Source organism: Melanaphis sacchari, unplaced genomic scaffold, assembly GCF_002803265.2.
Source record: "Melanaphis sacchari strain LSU unplaced genomic scaffold, SCAv2.0 Contig27_pilon_pilon, whole genome shotgun sequence".
NCBI classification, from domain to species: Eukaryota; Metazoa; Arthropoda; class Insecta; order Hemiptera; family Aphididae; genus Melanaphis; species Melanaphis sacchari.
In genome coordinates, this window is record NW_020271152.1 from 2,793,930 (window position 1) to 2,817,012 (window position 23,083).

General features: G+C 28.4%; 1 protein-coding gene across 1 annotated transcript; it reads left to right on the top strand.

The window, feature by feature from the left end:
* The first annotated feature begins 639 nt into the window (after window positions 1-639).
* Window positions 640-21,249, top strand: LOC112595456 (forkhead box protein D5-C-like). The gene is made up of 5 exons (XM_025340683.1): window positions 640-1,092; window positions 9,354-9,418; window positions 11,768-12,076; window positions 17,702-18,151; window positions 20,200-21,249. The coding sequence occupies exons 3-5, from the start codon at window positions 11,768-11,770 to the stop codon at window positions 20,716-20,718; spliced, it is 1,278 nt and encodes a 425-aa protein (XP_025196468.1). The 5' UTR covers window positions 640-1,092; window positions 9,354-9,418; the 3' UTR covers window positions 20,719-21,249.
* The last annotated feature ends 1,834 nt before the right edge of the window (window positions 21,250-23,083 follow it).

Genomic DNA, 23,083 nt, shown 5'->3' on the forward strand with positions numbered 1-23,083 from the left:
CCTCCGGTAGTGGTGCCTCGCCGCCACCAGTGTTGTGCGTGTGTGTGTGTGTGTATGTGTGTATGTGTGTCTGTGTGCGTGTGCGTGTGTAGAGTAGTGTGTTGTTAATGTCGGTAAGAAGACAGAGCCGGTCGGTCGTGTGTATTGGTGGTGCGCTCACAGTGATAATAATATTATAAATCTTCTCGCGTCTTTCACACTCTCTTACCGTCGCTCGGTACCCGCGGACCTCGATCCGAATTGAGCACGCGAGCACGTATTTTTTATTTTTTTTTTTTTTTTTCATCGACAGTTCTAATATCGTTGTACATAACATTAAGTACAACACATTACAATAGACTGTTATTGTATTATACACGCGCAGACCCAGCCGAGGGTACCCTGCCCGTAGAAAATAATATAATTTTACAAAACTGTTGTAATTTTCTGTTTACACGGTTTTTTTCGACTCGCGTGCTCCAGTCGCAATATTACGTCATCGTGTCATATTAATAATATAATATTATAACACACGATACATAATAGCCTCGTCGCCATACGTTTATAATAAATTATTTTATTGTATCATTATACGAGTTCAACATATTAATAAAAATACATATCGTTTTATACGATAAACATTTTTTTACGCGTATCGCTCTCGTTTTTTTTTTTTTTTTTTCTATTATATTAATCGTTTATATCCGTCTATAAAAATATTCACACACATACGACGGCTGTCCGGCGAATCGAACAACAATTATTATTATTGTTGCGACGCGTACGCTCGCGCATGTGACTCGCACGCTTGCACCGGTTCGCGCGCCGCAATCACAATCGCACCAGTGTACCGGCGCTACCGTACCAACACACGCGACCGCTACCGTGCAATACACTCGCGCGTACCACGGCGGCAGTCGTAGCGTATCGCCTTGCCGTCGCATTACACCGGTGTGTCTGCGAGCCCTCGTGTCAATCGAACCGGCGACGGTTGTTCCGGCGGGTTTTTCGCGAGACCGTATTGATACGATACGCAACGACATACGCCGGTTGTCGGCCGCCGTCGCCACCGCCACCCGGGTTGTGTGCCCGCGCAAAATTTCGAACCTCCCGGTAAGTGCGAATTCAAATAATAATAATATAATAATTATAATAATAACGACAACAACAGGTTTATACCAGAATATTACGTAGTCTTATACGGTGTGTGATGCGCGTGTTGAGCATGCGTGGTTCACGTAATATGTGTAGTTAAATGCGTCGTCTGCTGTCGTGCAATGTCCAAAAAGCCGAATTCGGCTCAATTTTGAAAATTTTCCGACACGTCGTGGTTAGCGAATGATACTAAAATTACAAAGGCCAATCACAATACGATAAATGCCGCACACGACACGACAGTTGACGTATATATATGTATATATATATATAGCTACAGTGAATTCCAGGTTTTACTTTAAATTAATCGTCTTTACGACCACCGCAGTCATGCGGAATATTATACACGTGAGGTATAATTCTAATTTACGCGTGGTATCGACATCAGTAGCTTTTTTCATTTTTGTTCACTTCGACAATTAGTTCTTCGACAGTAAATTATTATTGTACAGATACGATTTTCGTTTTATTTTATTCCCGCGAAAACGTGCTCTTTGACGACACATCTTAAAATAACGCGCCCGTATATGTTTTCCGCGTATAATAATATTTTTTACCCAGCTACATAAATGTAATAATACTCAGTGGTGATGCTGTGCACTTGTTCCTCGTCTTCCACGACTTCGGTGAACGCTATTATTATTATTCGAGGAAATTCCACTAACGAATTTTAATAAATTCGTGACGCCCGTTATTTTAGTTAATAACCGCGGCTTACCTTCTCGTGTAAATGTGTATAAACATTGAAAAATATTTGTCCTAACCCAGGCGAGGGAATAATTGATTATTATTATTAAAAAAACGAAATTAAGCAGTTTCTATTTTTTTGTACGTAGGTTTATATCTATAATATGATAATAAATTACTATACTCTTATATCTTAGGAACATTTTTGTATTTTTGTTATAACCGTTTGTGATAGTTTTTTTTTTTTTTTTTAATGTAATTTGATTTATACGTTTTATTCGATCAAATCAACAAATTGTCTCTAAATCATTTTTTTTATTTTTATTTAGAACATTCGATGATTAATCTATATAATTAAGGTGTAAGTTTATAACCTTGACATTGTGTTAATAAATGTCTGCAAATTAATAAAGACGATGACGAAATATTGCTCACTCAAGTTTTTCTGATAAATATGCATTTTATAGGTGTATTGCATATTTAATAGTACCCATGTATATATACAAATTACCACATTATTTTATTTTAATATAATAATATATACTGCCTACTTAATGAGATAATAAGTTTAAAAAAATGTTTAAAAATTATTTATCAACGTTTTATTGATGACTTACTTTTGTAATTTTACACTTATAAATTTGATTTGAATTATAATATGTATATGTATAATTTATTAATCAAACAGTTATTATCAATTATATCTTAGTACTCTGCATGTACTTAATTAATTGTTTTTGTTTTTAAAGTAAACATATTTGTGTATTAATCTCGGTATTATTATACGTACTTACATAGTTACATACATCTAGGTATATAATAATATTTATAGAAATATATATAGAAATTTTTACTATAATATATGAATTTAGTGTTACTTTCAGTTAATTTCAATATTTTACATATTATAATATTGTAAATAATTAATGAACACGACTTAAAAATTGTCTCAAATAATTAAAAACTGAAAATTAAATAATTGAACCGTGTGATATTTAATGAATTTAATTTAATTCAGTTGTTCAGGATTTAGATTAACCAACGAGCGTATGGACATTTCGGGCAGGTCGTGTGTTTTGTAAACCTCGGTATTCTAAGAAGGTATAGTTTTAGAGGTAAAGATTTAAAATAATATAGTATGGTATAGAACATGGGTACTTTAACATTATTCAGCAAGTCACTTTTAATTGTTATCCATTTTTAAATGGTCCAATAAGATCTATGTGTTTAAACTTGCTCAATATAATGTTATACCCATGTATTTTTTATTTAATATTTAACTTTTGGCTAAGATAAAAGTATAGATCTCATTTATACCATTTTATGTATAATGAACGCCAAATTTTTTATTATAAGTGCATTATTTTTAATAACAAATAAAAATCAATATTCTACCTGATAAATACATTTTTTAGTGACCAATATTTATAAGCTATTAGAGAGTGCAGAATTGTTTTTACTTCTTATTTAGATGATTTGACTAAGTAAAATTATAATCGAATAACTTAAAGATATTTCAGAATAAGTGTACGCAGTATTTTAAATTAATTTATACAATAAAATATAAAAGTATGAAACATATCAGAGGACAGAGGTACTATTAATATTTAATAATACTTAATATTTAATTTTTATTAAAGTGATGATTGACACCTATATACTATACACATTAATAAATTATCTAAATTAAAATTGCATTTTATGAGTAATCGATAAAGATAAGAATGTATAATAAGATGTTATTATTACTGTATGACGTTTTGAATTTAAGGCCTAGGAAATAATTGAGATTTAACTCTATAATACATTTATAATGTATAATTAGGTACCTACTTGCATACATTGTCTTTCGTATCTGATTAATTAAAATTTTGAATTTCACATAATCCTTAAATTGTATCAAGCAATTTTATAATCTAGACTATGCGTAAAATGTGCGCACGTTTTTTCGAGTGTCTTCAATGTCATGTAAACGAATTTGCTCTTGGTGATAAGATAATGAACAAATAATAATATTGAATATTGATAAAGAAATTGAAAGTATTATAACTTATACATACATAGTTACAATATAATTTTAAATTATTATACCTACATTCTATTAAATTTGGATAACATGAAATATATATATATATATATATTGGAATTCATTTAACTTAGACACTTAATGTAATTGTCATAATTACCTAATATCTTTTGATACAAATAATGATTTAAAGTTAAAAATTCCAAAACTATGTACCTATACGTTTTAGAACACCTAAAAATATTGTATGACCGTTTCATAATTTTAAAAACTAAAGGTGTTAAGCCTTCCTATTAGTTATGTTATTTTTATGTTAATTATTATAAGTAAAATTATGTAAGTATGTATGAGTATAAATTTCAAATGATATTTAACAACTAAAAAATAGATAAATGTTTGCAATAAACTACAGTAAAAATACTTGTATAGTTATAATTTTTATATTACGTAAAATTAATCGTTAACTGCAACTGTAATTTTTATAATTTTCATTAAATACAATTTGACAATCCTTATAAGTTATAAGGATTAGTATAATTCGATTATTGTGTACTATATAGGAATATTTTATAATTTATTGTCCAATTATACAAGGTAGTAATAAATAGTATAGTATGCTATAAATGAAATGTGTAAATTATACATTTTTAATAAAAAAATCTGTAATAATATGTGTTTGTTATATAATTAAAAATTATTTTATTAAATGTACATTAAAAAAAAAAAAAAAAAAAAAATTAACAAATAAAATATTTATCGTATACCTATATTATTAGAATTAAAATTTTAATTAGGATATTCATTATATATATTTATATATATATATATGTATATACATGATGTATATGTGATATATTTGTATGGTAAAATGTACACCACTATATACACTCAACACGTTTACATATTTATATAGCGTGAGTGTGCAGTACAAATATGCGTCTCCTTATTTTAGTTTTTATTATTTGATTTGATATTTTATATTTAGTCTGAAAAAACGTGTAAAATATAATATCTAATTGTACGAAACATAGATTATGATATACAATTTAATCGTTTTAATATTAACTTTAATTGTTATCTTAATTTTTTAATTAATTTTCAATACATTTCTTAAAATCTACATTATGACATATTATTATAGATAAGAAGTAACTATATACGTAATCTTCTAGCGAATAATATATAAGTTGTTTCCACGACCTCTAAACCCGCTTACTGAGTACTGATTTAAATTCGGTAATGGGCTTTATCAGCTAAAATTATATATTATTATATTTATTTGTTTGTTTAACAAACACAAAATATTAACACAAATTATAAACTTAAACTAAGAAATAAAACACAAGTTTTAAAGGTGTTAACATTTTTCTTTTTTACAAACATTTTCAACGTAAATTATTTCCTCACATTTAAAAACCTTTTAAAGTTTCATAATAATTTTTGCGTTTAAAATAATATAAATTTATAATTCTTAAAATGGTTAAACATGAAGGTATTATATCTATATATTTTTTCATCAAATAGAAAATATGAAATAATTTATGTTTTATTTTATTAAATTTTTATTTTGGTTTAGATCTAAATACTACTAAATAATTCGTTTAAAGTAGGTAATAGGTATAGGTATGTATCAAAAACAAAATTGTATCTCATCTAGGTTAAACAGTTTTAAAATTACAGTTAATAATTTTCTCCAATGTACATGTACTATAAATTAAAAAAAAAATGATGTATTTAAATGTATTTAGACGTTGTAGAATAAGTTAAAACCAGTAACCTTATAGCTGCAAACATTATACCTATTCGATTAATCGTAAAAAAATTTTTAATTATGTAATTTAATTTTAATATTACCATTAATTTTTTTGCAATCCTTATTCTTTACTATTATTATATAATTTATAATCTTCTTATATATTTTGAAGGTTTTTTAATTTTCCAAATATAAGAACAAGAATAAAATAATTTATACTGTGTTGTGTAGTATCGTGTATACACATAATATATTAGTTAATGTATAATTATTTTTATGTGAGTATATTCAGTTTATTTTCTATTTTTAAATACATAATATAATTTAAGCTTATTTTTATGACGTAAAACAGTTGTGTGTATTATTAGTTATTAATTATTACAGAATTCTCTGATCAAATAAACAGGTAAAAAAAAACTAAGCCAATAAATGCTCAATTAAGCTCTGAGTTATGATTTTTTTAAGTACAATATTTTATTGGATAATTATAAAATAGTATAAGTATGTATTTGTATATCTGTGGTCTAAACTATTGCTTATAATCATTTAACATCTACAATTTCACCCAACATACCTATATATATATATATATATATATATAGGTATTATTTTTTATATAATTAAATATTTAACACATATTATGTATAAATATAGAGTTTATCTATATTTACTCTTAATACTATTTCACATTATCATTTTTTTATATTTAAGTCTTTATTTTCCAAAGTAATTAATTATTCAACTTAAGAATATGTTAAAATTGCATATAAAATATTTTGTTTTAAAGCATATTAACGTCTTATATGTGTTTATATATGGTGCTGGATATATATACCTATTTTTGTTAAAGATTTATTACAGTTTTTCTTATAAAACACTTACTATATCTAAATAAAAATCATTGTTTATAATTTATCATATTTAATTTTTGTGTTAGGTTCCCATTGGCCATTTAAATTTTCAAAAGTATTTATTATAGAAGTTAAAAAAATGTTTTAAAGAAACATGTGCTCTTGACATTATATGAACTTTATAACTTAAATATTATTGTTTATATTATTTTTTGTTTATTTTATCCGGGGTAAAAATAACTTGTATAAAAAATATTTTACTTGTGAACTAGACGTTTATGTGGTATTTGTATATCAAACTCATAATTACAACCATAACACTTTTTTCTAACAACGTCTTTTTTTAGTTATAATAAAAACAAAAATCTAACTTTTATTAATAAAAATAAATATCTTTTGAGCAGATGATATTTAAAAATAATAACATGTTTGATTTAAAACTGTATTGACTAATTTAAATGTCTTAAAATATAAATAGACAAATTAACAATTTATATTAGTATTATACGAACAAAATCACTATAGTTAAAAATGCAATAATAGTAGTATGTACAACATGTATAGTACTAATATGCTATAATAAGCAATCGATATAAACTATCACAAATTGTACTAACTATTATTATAGCACTATTATATTTAACGTCTATTATACGTTTGTACTAAGTTTATATTGTTGATATTATGTTACATTATACTATTTAATACTATTACAAATTTATTTACATTAAGCGCAACAAAAAATATCAACTGAAATTTTTTTAGACAGTGCTCTGTAGACAACCATTCATTTTAAATGTGTTTCGTTGTTATGTTTAATAATTAATTTAATAATAATATATTAAATACAGAGTATGTGCTTTGTGGTTATATGTAAATAATAATTTCAATACAAATCAGTCAATAAATCTATATAACTATATAAGCATTTGAATAAATATATAAAAATTAGATTCTTTCTTGTATTTGTATATACGAGTATAATGTTAAATAGCATTAGAAAAGTTAATGACCTCTGTCGATGAGCTTAAAATTAATAATAGTAATAAAAAATTAAAAAAACATGAAATCAATAATTTAAAAACTTTAAAATAATTCGTTTAAATTGTTATTTTTAATATGACATATAAATTATAATATTTATTATTCCATAAAGAAAAAATATAATCTCAAGTATTTAGGACATTTATGCATATTATGTATATTTATTAACTATTTCAATAAAATACAGATTAATTCATGTTAACATAATCGCTCTGTATAGTGTATTAGTGTATATACAATATTATATATAGCCATAGTACATAGACGTGTTATATGTGTAAGTGTTTGTCAATATGTATTCACATTTGTATATTTTATAGGTATAATATTAATATACAATCTACAATATTTATTTATAATTCGTCATTATACAAGTGTTTCAAGTTTCACTGTCCGACTTTTTTTACGTGTTAAAAATGTAATGATTAATACAATTTTAAATTTACATCATGATCGTAAAAAAAAATCTAATTACCACCTACACGGTTTGCATTGGAGTGATCCAGACTTTTGGTTAAAGTTCGTGCTTATGCTTCATCGAGGTAATACTTAATACTTAATATTTTCAAAAGAACTCAACCCGGAAGGTCTAATATTTTATAATATATAATATTATATTGATAACAATAGTTTGAAAATGTATCAAAATTATTTTATTGTAGTTATCACTCATACACACAAAACACTGTTGTAATATTATTCGAAAAACAATAATTATTTTTGAAAACTTGGATATAATAATAATAATATTAATAAAAATTTATCACCAGTTACCACTTATAAAACTAATAATAATAATTAATAAATAATATACCTACTGCCTAAAGCCCTAAAATGTGCTTATATTCTCTTATCGATTGTATTCATCAGAATATTATGTTGACAATTGTTATTTACATATCGTCATATCGAATAACTATCGGTGTGCACCTATACATATAGCATATATATATATATTATATTATTATATACACACATCACACACCTGTGGGATATACCGGTGGAGAGACCTGGAATCAACGATTCGAGTATACATATTGTATTATTATATCCTATCTAAAAACATATTATTCATTGTTTTTTTTTCCTAATATGTATTATTTTTATGCCAATAGCGTTCGAATTTTTAACCACAAAATTATTAATAAAAACACAACGCACTGCCAATATATATATAGTGATCGTTACTTTTGATTATTGTTTTACAAATAGGTTCGGCGATTTTGGTACGCGATCGAATGTTTTCGAATAAATTGTTTATGAAAAAACATAAATAATTATATTATTTATTATTATTTCATGTGGTCGAGCGTGTGTTATTTTTTATTATTATTATTTTTTTATTCACAAATGCATCAACGGCACATTTGTCAACAGCGTCTGTCTTTTATCGCGTAATGAAAAATATTAAACAATAACAATTATTTCCTCTGAGGGGGAGAGAGGAGGACACAGCACACACGGCTACTGTGTAAATCGTTATCGTGAATAGATTAAATAACAATTTATTACGTTTGTCGTATGTAGTACTAAAAAAAAAAATAATAATAATAATAATAGTAATAATAATAAAATAAAATAAAACACCACGTCTATATAACGACTATAAATTGGATATTGCACTGGTGTTATTATGAATTATTGTTACTATAATAATAATTAATATTGATGAAAAGTCATATATGGTTTTAATAAAAGGCATATAGCATTAATTTCATTTTGTATATTTTCCTTTACAGTTTGTTATTGAAAAATATATAACAAACGAAATATAAAAAACTACAAAACAATACACAAAAACAATGTTACTGTATTACATCAAATACTACAATAGATACCTATTTTAATTTATTTTCAGAATAGCCGGGTCCTACAAGTGCTTGACCAATCGGACGGCATCTTGGAGATTGCAGTTTGATATCGGTAAGTTTCGATGTTATATTTTTTTTAACGGATAGACACAGATATCATAAAATTAAAAGATTTTTAATTAAAAAGAATATATATGATTTTGTTTCTAAAGTCAATATAGGTAGTCTTTTTTTCTCTTACACTCTTTTTAATTTTTATCGTCTCTCTCGCATAAACGTGCATGTTTTCTTATAGTTTAAATAAGACGAGACCGCGTCAACCAACAGCAAATGTGTTTAATCCGTTTTACAGCGATACGTATTTCAACAACCTAAAAATGCTCAATACATTGTTTGTTTCCACTAAATATTAGTATTGGATTAGGTATGCAGCATAAACAATAAATATTAACAGTTTAAAAGAAAACAACTTAACGTAACCATATCTTATCTGTAACAAGGCGGGGTAAACTTGACAACTGATTGATGACAACCCAAACCTTTTTGTTGTGTAATGTTTATAAAATTTTAATGAAATCATACCATTTATTTCGCCACCTAGCACTTAGCTATTACACGCGTAGGTACCTATATGCATTAAATAGTTGAAGAAAAAACAAGTAACCGAGTTTTAACATATTTATTTATTTCAATGTAAGTTGTATCATACTAACCATATAAACTATTATAGCTCAAGTATGTGGTAAACTTTCCGCTTTTAAAATCATTTACCTCGAGAGTAATCTTAATCATTATAATATTAAAAAACACTCAAATATATTTATATAAATATATATATATATATATATATATGTGGAAATTATTTCGATAAATATTGAATTAATGTTATTGTGTGGTAAAATATTAGTTCTTAATCATTATTATACTTGTTATTTTTCAAAATAAAATGTAAGATCATATAACTTTGTTAATATTTTATCGCATTTTAGAATCTGATTGGAACAATAATAGATGTAATGATTTTACAATGTATTTTTCTTTTTACGTCTAAAAGATACTAACATTTTACATATCAGAAACAGTGTTTCAATCTACAATATTTTTCCTAGTAAAAATTGGATCTATGATACGAAAATACAAGTTTAGATATATTCATAAACCGTAATTGATAATCTTTGCAATTAGGTGATAGGTATGTTTTTCAATGTATATTTTTGTTTCGTTATCATTATTCTCTGCTTAAAACTGTCCAATAAAATATCCTTACCATTGAATATTGACCAATGGGAGAATCCATGCAGAACACATTATTATTATATTGGATGTCGATTAATATGTATATTATATAGGTACTCGTTCAGATTTATATTTTATTTACTCATTTTAAGGACAGTTATTCAATTTCCAATACATGAAGTAATAAATACTAATAATAACAATAGTGAATATAAAATAATAATCGATTAATAAGAAAACTTTAACAAGTTAAGTACATGACGGTACAGTAATATACGCGAACAAATAAAATAATAGAAGAAAAACAATGTATGTACATTGTACGTTGTATACCTATAAGTAAAAATATAGTCAATGGAAAATAACCATATTATGGATGAATAATATATATATATATATATTACCGTTAATATTATGCTATATAATATTAACAATACAATTTCAAATTTAAATACAAATAAAAGATGGATAATAGCTCACAATTAAATAGATTATTAACATCAAGATCATTGCCGCGTGACATTGAAATATTGATGAGGAATTATTACACGTGATTTTGATGGGAAATTATGAATATAAAATAGATAATAATTATTGCGACTATTGTGGTCAGTGAATTTATAAAAACTATCAGACTTAATAGAAAAAATTCTTCAATTTCACATTACTCAATAATTTGAAGAGAAAATAATATTGTAGGCAGTGGCGTAGCCAAGGGGGGGCAGTGAGCCATGCTCTCCCCACCATTGGCTGTATCAACGTATTTACATATTTATGTAGTTTATTTTATACGTTTGAAAAATACATAACATAGATAAGTTGATATAATTTTATATTTGTTTTTTTTTTTAATTTTTGAGTTATGTTTTGTTTTTTTTTTTTTGAGAGTAGTTCAAAGTATTTTTGCTTATCTTATATTTTGACTTTGGCCCTTCCCCATTTTAAAATGTTGACTACTCCACTGATTTTAGGCACTTTTTCTACGCGATTTTAAAAAGATTTTTATTTTATAAAGAATCCATTTCAATGATGTAATTATGCGTAACGTTACGGTTTTGAACCGTCATTTTTTGCGCTGCAGTAGTCGTCGTACACGGTGATATATATTGTAATTTTTGTTGATCAAAACAGCAGTCGGTCGTTCACGTCCGACGACTGCGCAATAACGCCGATAAACCCGAACGACGCACGATAATACTGACATCGCCGTTTATGATTGTTGCAGATGAACCGCGGGGGCCAGCCCCATTCGCCGGAACAGCTAAGCCGTACCGCAGCCGCAGTGGACAGTATGAAGAACGAAGAGCCGACCATGCCGAGTCATCACCAGCAGCGGAACATGTTGGCCGAGGCGATAGCGTCGTTGCCGCCCGTGCCGCAGAACCTGTCAGCAATCGCCCTGTTCCACCAGCTGCCCATACTGTACCAGCAGCACTACCAGCACATGTTGCACTCTCGTATCCTGCCTTTCCTGCAGGAATCGCTGAGGTTGCAGAGTTCCGTAAACTTTGCGGACAAGCCACAGATGCCGGCGGTAATAGTCTATAACAATATTATAACGTGTTATTGTTAGCCGACCCACGCACGGTACTAACTTCAGTTTTACGTGATATTATTTTAAAGTTTAAAAACGGTGTGGCACCAAACCATCCATCTCGTACCCGCACCGTCCTGCCAGCTTTTCCACCAGTCTATCGTATTTCGCCATCGCAATAGGTTTCGTTATAAAAACTCCAACACCGACCGAATCATCGAAAATCTCTCTCCGTCGTCTCGATTAACGGCCGTCTCAAAAGTAGCTGATACCTACTCAATTAGTACCTACTGCATAGTACTGGTATGCGACTGATAAACAAACGAATTCTGTCCTGAAGGATACTATCAATACGGATCACTTCCCTCGTAATGTGTTCTTCTAGTATCTCATGTATTGCGTATGTAGTTATCCTATTTACTATATAAATGTGTTTAAAATACAGATTCTAACTTCTTTTAAGTAAAACAATTTTTAAAAATGAAACGTTTTTCCTATCGATTTCTGTGATTTTGATAATAATGCACGTATTAGAATAAATATAAATACATAATAATTATAGTAGTATATTTATGGAAAAGTTTTCATACTAATGATTTTTTAGACTTTATTAATTAACAATTTTCAAAAATAAAACAAAATTGTTTTTTTTATTGATACATATAGTCAAGTAGCGGTGGAATTAAATTTTTTAAGAAGGATAATGATTTTAATTTATATTCACACGAGAAAATCGTTGTATTTTCCGAAATTATTCAGACCGATTTTATAGTTAGAGATAAAATACTTTTTATTTTTATACAGAATTTATTGATGTAAACATTATAAACTTATGTTCATTAATCCTCACCTATAATTAAGATGTATTAATTAATGATAGAACTTTTAAGACTTTATTGATGCATATATAACAATTAGAGTGGGTCCACGTCCACTTGATCATAACGTGTTGAGCCCATCATACGTATTTATTGATATTTAAGATAATTATTATAAATGATATTTTTTTTTAGTAAGATAACTAATCCTATAGGTAGTAATTAGTAATAAATCCTTTTAATATTACACTATAAAAAACTTAATAGTTAATAATATCTATCATGTTGTAATATTACAATAACAATTTTGTTTTTTTAATTGAATATATATTTTGTTTACAATATTTAAAGTATAAATAACTAAACTAAAAGCAGCATAAAACAGATAGGCAAGCGGGTACCGCTGTGCTGTACATTAAGACGTGTCAAGTGGATCGTTATTATTATGGGTGTATTAATTTTAAATTCAATGTATTATTGTATACGAAAAACGATTTTGAGCGAAAGCGACCTGTCAGCCTACGTCAAGTATATTTCGTGATACGTTTTTTTGATATAGCTATTAAAATCATTTAATTTACTTTTAGTATTATAGTAGGTTGATAAAATTTTTTACAAATATATTGCATTTATTATATTATATAAGTATTTAATTATTATAATAATATATATTTATACCATGTTGTATTATCAACATATAAAACTCAAAAATTCTGTAAATAATTTAACACAGTAAAAATAGATGCATAGTATAAATAGATAATAATATCTTAGATAAAAAAATCAAATATGTCACATAGCATATAATAAAATTTCAAATAAGATAATAAACGTAAGAATTTTAAGTACTCATGAATAATATTTTCAAATTATAACAAAATAATTAACATAGTTATTTATCTTTAAATAAGTAATTTTATCCAAATTTTATCCTGTAATTTAAATGAAAATTTAAACATTTGGTGAAAATTTTAAGTACCCGTAGTTATTGAATTACACCAAAAAAAAACAAAATCAATTTTATAAAAAGTTTAATTTACGTATAAGTACCCGTTTTCCTTTATTATGATAATTATTTTTTTTTTTTTTAACTTCTCTAAAATATAAACTAGTCTAGTATATAACGAGAAATCACCCCTATTTTTTAATATCAAAGAATTTTATTCACTACTTTTTGTGTACACATAGACACAAAGAAAAAACACACTCATCATTATAAAATCAATACATTCATCACTCTACTCAGAATCTAAAGTACGGAGTTAATTGAACACATTGTACAATATAATTATATTGGTGGAGATAAAATCGTTTCATAAATAATTCATATTCTACATATAATTATAACTATTTATTTCAAACGTTTTATTTATGAGTTATTGGTCCTACTCAATACGTAGATTTTAGAATATGCTGACAATTTATATGTTTTCAACGATTTGGAACCTTTTACTTTTATTTAATAAATTATATTAGACTCTCCGCGGTATACGATGTATTATGTATTGGCTTTACAATTATGTATATATTTATTTATTTTTATAGCCTTCGTAAGCAGTACAAATTCTTATACATTCAATTTTATAGGTGGTTTTTGGTAGAAAATTGAATTTTTACTTTGGAAAAAATAACAAAACCTAGATCTTGAAAAAATCAAATTTGTTTTTTGTTCTAATTCAAAAATGAAAAACTGTAGAGTTTTGAAACATTTAACAATAAAAAAGAATTACTTTCATTTATATACTTTTATACTTATTTTTTATTAATATCCAGCAACGACAGATAATTCAGCTAGTTTTCAATATATTTATAGGCTAAATTAAAGCTATTTTTAAGTAGGTATTAGAAATCTTAAAATGTTTAAATTTTTTCCTTTAATTATTAAAAGTTTATTTAAATCTTAAAAAATTAAAAATGTAATACATTTTACATAAGTTTTTAATATAGCAGCGTTTTATTATGTTTTAAATTAATCGTCATAATTTATTTTTAAATGTAATTAAAGTTTGAATTATGAAAAATTGTCAAATTTACGAAAATTTGCAAATTATTTTGTAGCTAAAAATTCATTTCATTTTCAAGTTTAATAGTTAAAAATTTTAAATGTTTAATAAATGTTTCTCATAAATTCATAACCTATAGATTGTTTCTTTAAAAACATAGTTTGTTTTTGTAGACATTTCCATTTCACGTTTTGATGAAATTTTAAAATTTAAACAAAATATAATGATTTTAGATGTTTATTTTTGAATTTAAAAAAATATTATTTGTAAGCTTGAAACATTTTACTACTACGTAGGTATATTGTTATTTACTATAGGTACACAATAAAATTTCCAAAAAAAATTAGATTTATTTTATATGCTATTTTTATACCGCATTAACCTATTTACATCGTTTTACTGTACATCTGTATTGATTTAAGTTAATAACAGCTATTAATATTATATAAAATAATATTTTTATAACTACTACCTATGTAGAACATGCTGTGATTTTTCGTTAAAAAGCAGTTCAATCTACCATATTACTAAAAGAAAAATAAATTATTAATAGCAATATAAAAAATACGTAATAAAATATCCTTTTAGGACTAACTGACAATGATTTATCATTGAATTAAAATTTAATACATTTATTACAATTAGTATTCAATAGCACACTGATATCTACTATACAGCTAAGCAATTTCCAGTGGCGAATTTGATAGGGACGATGGTAACGATTGCCACTCTCCTATGGCCCAAGTCGTTGATTTGCAAACACAACAAAATTACAAAAATTGAAAAAAAAATGGTTATCAATATATTATTAGTATAATTATCAAACTAGATAAAAATTATACATTTATCGATTGTTTCCACGATTTACAATATAAACCTTAAATCGTGATTGTGACGATTTGTGAGGTTGCACTATCATTAGTCGTGCTAATATTATTTAATTAATAGAAGATATTACTGTAATATTATCACAGGTTAACAAGTAAATAAATTAACGATATACCGTATACAGTGATAGTGTGATGTATTTACAGTTGGTACTGAGGACCAACTATATTTAGATTTTTCAGTTATTGCAATTTTAAAAATATTTTTACTGAGCTTTACAACAAATAGCTATAAAAATTTTGAATAAATTATCAAAGTTTATTTAAAAGTAACTTATTTATTATTATACAAAAATCATAAATTAAATTTTCTTAAAATTTTTTCTTGTTCATACTAATTAAATATTTTCATCTGTTTTTAAAAAGGTTTAGATAATATAGTTGACATGACATATAACTTATATATACTCGAATTTTTCATTTATTTTATGTATGTAAATTTAAAAAAAAATAACTTAAATCTAAAATGGGGCAAAAAAGACTAAGTAGCATGGTTTCATGAGCATAGATCACTAAATATAAATATTGATCGAATAACCGATAAATTTTCACAAATAAAAAAAAGTAATTTTGATTTCAAAATGTATTAAATATTATTTTACTGTTGTTTGAGTAATATTATTTTACTTGCTTTTCCTAAGAGTTTAAAAGATATAAGTATAAAAAGAATCAATACGTATGTAGTTAAGAGCATAAGCATATTTATTAAAAAAAAAATTTCTTATAAAGTGTATAATACTCGTAAATTTAGTATTCCCTTCCCCTATAGAAATAAAAAAAATACGCTACTGGTAACTTCCCAGATTTTTAAAGATTTATTACATTAAAACCGAATTATCTAAAAATCGATTTCGAACTTTTTCGTACTACAAATCCCATATATTATGTTAAACGTTTATAAGATGCTTAGAACACAAAAGTTCTGTGGCATTGTTGCAGTACAAAACTAAAAACTGTCTTGTTCATTCGCATAATTTTACTGCAGGCCTAGTATCTCACATTTATAACAAAAACATATTATAGTTTATTATCAACAATTAATTTTCAACGTCATTCCTTAAATGTTGACGACCAAAAGACGTAAGCACATTTTCTTTTACTAATGATAATGGCTGCAGAGCTCGACGTCTGTGCCCTTTACGCGATATGAGACAACTACAGAGTACTCTTGAAAATCTCTAATTCACGACACTATATTTAATAACAACGATACTCGCGTTATAAAAATCTCGCATCTCGCATCGAAAACCGCGATATGTATACCTACATTTTAAATAGGCGCACCACGCACGTGATAGGAAAAGATATGACTTTTCAGGGTTTCGACCGTTTTGACCGTTCTAAATAAACTATTTCGGTATAGCAACAAAATAGAGAGTAGGAAAACTACGTGCGTACATTTCGCGCGGTTAAAATTATATATTTATATGGTTTTTATTAATAGAGAATATCTGAATATGATTTCATATCTGTCCGATTCATTTATTCCATCGCAGTTTTACAAATGAATTAGAACAGTTCGAATATCATTCCGCGTGGCTGTATGCACACTATATACTATCTTGTTAATTATTGTATACTTAACAAACATATTTATGTTAAAAAAAAAAAAAAAACCATCGCTATAATTGTATGCTGTACGCGATAAATTATATTATATAACATTTAAACGCATGTTTGATGATCCGATCTGTTCTAATTAATCGCTATTGATGCGTATATTTATAATTACACGCGTATTATATTATAATATACAATTTGATCCTGAAATCGTAATTTTTTTTTTTTAATCGCTACCGCCTTCTGCCGACCAACAACACATAAATCGTCGACACGCGCGTACATCAGTGCCTAAAAAACGCAATCGTTACGTAACGAGTACCTAAAACAATGACGATAACGACGATTTGTTCGCAGGTGCCGGCCATCAGCCTGTTCGCGGATCAACCCTCCGAGCAGAACGCGGCGGCCGCGGCCGCGGTTGCGGCCGCTGACATGGCGGCCGTCGGGTGCAACGAGAAGCCGCCGTACTCGTACATAGCGCTCATCGCCATGGCCATCACGTCCACTCCCAACCAGCGGATGACGCTCAGCGAGATTTACAACTACATTACGGACAAGTTCCCGTACTACCGGCGCAACAGACAGGGCTGGCAGAACTCGATCAGGCACAACCTGAGCCTGAACGACTGTTTCATCAAGATCCCGAGAGGCCGGACCGGCATGGACGACAACATAGGCGGCGGCAAGGGCAGCTACTGGACGCTGGACCCGGTGGCCGCGGCCGACATGTTCGAGCGGGGCAACTACAGGCGGAGGCGGATGCGCCGGCACAGGCCGTACCAGCAGCAAAACCACCACCAGACGGTAAGCCCCGTCTTCGATAGTTGTTCTGACGGTCACGAGAAAAATGTTACCAGTTAAAATTAAGTCCATCAAAATGAAACATGTCTAATAAATCGAAACATAATAAAAATTTTATTTTAATGCGCTGCTAAGTAAATCTCAGCACCACAACTTTTTGATTGCCTATTTTTAATTTATCTCAGTGGGTTTACTTAAACCTGTCTCGTTTAGATATAGACAAGTAGTACAATCAAAATTCATAAATATCACTATCTGATCATTATTAACATTTCCCATTTTATTATAAATATAAAACAACGTTGCACCAGAAACTAAAATTTCTGTAGTACGACACACTGCGTGTACGTAGAGTACGAAATGCTAAGTGTTTAATACGAAATTAATAAGTGTATAAAATGGCCTAACTATTTTATACAGGTATCGTGGACAGTTAGCGTTTCGTCTGGGGATTTCTGAGGTTTGCTGATTTCGACTTTTGTCAGTAATATATTATGTGTGTAGTAACTGTGTTAACTATACATGTATAAATTAATAACGCAATATATATTATTCATTATTCATAAAAAAAACTTTGAATAATTCATGCTTACGCGCATGGTTTAAACTTTAAATAGATTTTACTATTTTAGAGGATGTGGGGACAAAGCTCCCCACAGTAATGCAAAGTTTAATGTTAATTGTGTAGTACGAAAAAACGGATATTTTAGTATTTGCATTGCACAGTGCAAAAAAAAAAATAGGCCAACTAAATAGGCAGGTGCCAAGTTGGTACTAGGTATACGCTATGTTATGTTATCATGGTTAATATAGATTCTATATTATTATCTATGTAGGTATGTAATATGAATTATTATAGTATGCGTGCGTGTGTACAACTATTGTAACTTGTAACAAACAAGTTGTCCGTCATTGCGATTTATGTTACATAGATACCTACTTATTTTCTATGAAAATAACATACCTGATAGACGGCTATCTTTTATTTAATACTGTAAGACCATCTACAATTCGAAATATTACAGAGTCCAAAAATATGTTATGTTAGTACCGATTGAATCAATTTTATAACGCATACCCGTTTCTAATTCAATAAATATTTTTATCAATTATGCCTAAAAAAGGACGAAATTATTATCGTCATTACCTAGGAAATATCACTAAATGTATAGTTTGCAGAAATGAATAGGCATAATGTCATTTCCTAGATCCCAGTAAATATCGCATACACTTTAATTTTATCAGAAATGTCATTATTGACCGATCATTAGCGTTAATTTCTTAATTTATGTTTTTAATGATTGCATAAATATATGTATATACCGACGACTCGCGACTGCAATATTATTTTACTAAACAAATTTAAATGGTATGGCGTATAACTGTATTTATAACAAAAATAGTTAACACATCGTAAATATATATATATATATATTATACAATAATACTTTATTTTTTAAACCTCAGTGGGTGTCGCGATATGCAATGCGTTTCTATACATAATATATATTTTACTCGTATAATGTATTCGGGCGATTTATTTGTTTTCAATTTGTGAAAATATCACTTTAATTTAATTTTAATTCAGTAAATAGGTACTCATTGAAAATAATAGTTGAAAGGTAGGCGAATTTATGACTTGGGATTTTTTTACGAATAAATAGAAATTATTATTTTGAAATAATTTTGATTCGACTTTTTTTCGTTTTTCGAAAAATTAGAAGTCTAACAAAAAAAAAAAAGATTAGATCATAATAAATAAAATTATTCAGGGCAAACAATTCAAACGGACCCTCCGATAAGGGATGGCGCATGAAATAAGGACGTTTCAATTCGTGTTTATTTTTTTGACATGCCATTTGGATGCACCCATTCGTGTACAATACCTTTGACAAATCTGTCATGTGTATTTATGGTTCATTACCATAAATACATCTCTACCCATCAATAATTTTAATATACGCGTCATTGTAACTCGTGTGCGCAACCGTTCAGTGTGGTATAATTTAATGATGATCTGTCTCCGTGTTTTTCATATGGCGCCCGCGCAGAACCAACAGGACATCAAGTCGCTGCTGCAGCAACAGCAACAGCAGCCGCTGGCCAGTCCTCACCACCATCACCACCACCACTTCGCGGTGTACCCGGAGTTCCAGTTGACCGGCAGGAACGCCGTGGCCGCCGCGGCCGAGTCGCTGGCGGACAAGCAGCACGCCGTGGCCGCCGTCGCGGACACGGTGTCGTCGCACAACCTGGCGTTCCACATCGAGAACCTGATACAGAAGAAGCACCGCGGCGCCGAGATGTCTCAGGAAGAGATCGTGTCGTCCAGTGGCGTGCACAACAACAACAACGATCTGCAGCAGTACGCGGCCGGCGACGACCACCAAAACCATCTCCACCACCACCACAACCACCACCTCCAACAGCAGCAGCAGCAGCAACAACAGCAGCAGCACGACGACCATCACCGCCAACAGCACGCCGTCGAGTCCAAGCCCAAGTTGATCATCATCAACGACGAGGACGACAGCAACGTCAGCGGCGGCAGTGGCGGCAGACGCTGCTAAGAAGACGCCGCCGCAGACGTCGCGCGCGCACGCGAACCAACGACGATCGTCTCTATAACAATAATATATTATATCATATCACTGTGACGCGTCGTCAAGTCGATTGCGGCGTCGTGCTCTGCAGGTGACGTGTGACGTAGATGCGAGTGCACTGAGCTGTCGTGCGCCGCACTACGTCAAGTCGCGGGTGTGCGATGTGGTATTGCACACGCGTACCGAATACTTACCTATCGTGGTTACCGAGTAACGAGTAATGTAATATAACATAATATGTCCATATTTTACTTCAGCGCGCGAAAAACATGTCCGACGGATCGTGCGTGTGTGCGTGTGTGTGTGTGTGTATGTGTGTGAGGTATGTGTGTGTGTGTGTGTGTGTGTGTGTGTGTGTTTGTCGTACGGTTTGCGTTTTTCGCGGCGCGGTAGGAAACGCTGCGTATCAGCGTATCGCCCGAACGAGAGTATTAATTTCATTTTTGAAAATATAAAACTTGTACATACCTACTACCTACCTATACATGATTATTATTATTATTATTATTATTACTATTATTATTATTATTATTATTATTACTATTAATATATATTATTATTACTATATCATTATTATTATAACTAATGTGCTATGAATCGTTTGCTGGTTATTTTTTTTCACTTTTCAATGCGACCAAATGTTTGTATCGTATTGCATTATTGTCTATAAACCGTAGACTACTACTACCTATACACGGCTACTATAAAATAACTGCGTTTGATATTTAGGTAAACAATGTTCACTCGCAATTTTCAACTATCTAACAATATATTGTTTAATTTACATAATTGAAGTCGTATGCGCAAGAATAGGGGTGGCGCTTAGCGGTTTTAAACCTTGTACACACATTCAAGTACACGAAGTGCCGACCTACCTACCTACCTACCTATTCGATTTGCAGGTTTAATATTTAATATTTGGTTATAATTATTTTATAAAACTTTCTTATTTCCAAGACAACTTACTATAACCCGTCCAGCTCGTATTGGCACTAGACAACTGTCACGGCTTAAAAATTAAAACAAAACAGTGGTCTGAAAACTACACTATATTGAACACGTCATTATCACAGACTGAGATAGAGAGCGAGGTTATGATACTGTTTTCAAAAATAGTAACCGTTAGAGCAGAGCCCCAAAATAAATTGGCGGATTTTACCTATATGTATTTCTTTAGTTTTTACTCAATATTCAACATAGTAGAGGGCGGGAAATTCTTTTTCATAAATTATTACATTTACCAACATTATTAAAATTAAGGTATAATATCTTAATTATTCTTTCATTAATTTCACTTATCTAGTATAAATAAATATATAATAAATAATAACAATAACTATAAAGAAAAATATCATCTGTTTTGTCATATTTTTTAGTTATTTTTAATTTTATTGGAAATAAAAAGTTTTTGGCAAAACACAGATAGATAGGTAATTATGCTATTCTTGATAACATTTTCATAATACCTTAATTTAAATTTATAATAATGTAACCATAATCAGTTATCATATGCATCAAATACAAAGAGGTTTATACTATAGGTACATATTAAAAAATGTAGATATCTATTTATATGAAAAATTGTAGATGTTGTTGTGGTCTTTCTTAATAATATATTATTGTTGGAAAAATACCTAGATGAATACTGCTGTAAATTATAAAGCATATGTACTTTTTTTGGATTTTATTTGTCTATACAATTAGTATGGAATTATAAAATACAACATGTGCATAAATTATACATGGGTATAATTTTCTACTTATTCATTACTCAGCTTTCTTTAAAAAAATTGATAATAATGACAACAATATAATAAATGTACAACATACCCTTTTGAATTATCTATACAATACATAAATACTTTTATCTGTAAAATGTAATTTAATAATGGGAAACATTCTGTTCATTCTTAATTTATTTTACACATAAAACTAAAAATATATCTCAGATGTAGTCGATGTAGAGATGTAGGTATCTTATACAGACATACCCAGAAGTACAAAATCTATAAATAACTAAGATTTAACAAATTTATTTGAATAGGTAATAATTATTAATTACTCAATATTCAGATATTTTTTTTAAAAAATATATAGTTAACTGCTACAAGTCTTGAAATAAAATAGTAAGTATGCCTAAAACTCTAAAATAAAAATATATATTATTTTTAAAATATTCTTTAGTAAAACAAAAAAGCAACTTTTTTAAATTGGTTTTTGATTTTTTATTTATTTTATTTTATTTTAAAATTTAGTATAAATGTAATGTATACTCTGTACAGATTTATGCAATTAGTATATTATGTTATAAAGGAAAATGAAAAACATGAAT

Bases quoted from the DNA above. Each gene is read 5' to 3' on its own strand.
- LOC112595456 (XM_025340683.1), top strand. From the start codon at position 11,768: ATGAACCGCGGGGGCCAGCCCCATTCGCCGGAACAGCTAAGCCGTACC. The intron at 12,077-17,701 runs GTAATAGTCTAT...ATTTGTTCGCAG, and splicing joins ACAAGCCACAGATGCCGGCG to GTGCCGGCCATCAGCCTGTT. The intron at 18,152-20,199 runs GTAAGCCCCGTC...GCGCCCGCGCAG, and splicing joins AGCAAAACCACCACCAGACG to AACCAACAGGACATCAAGTC.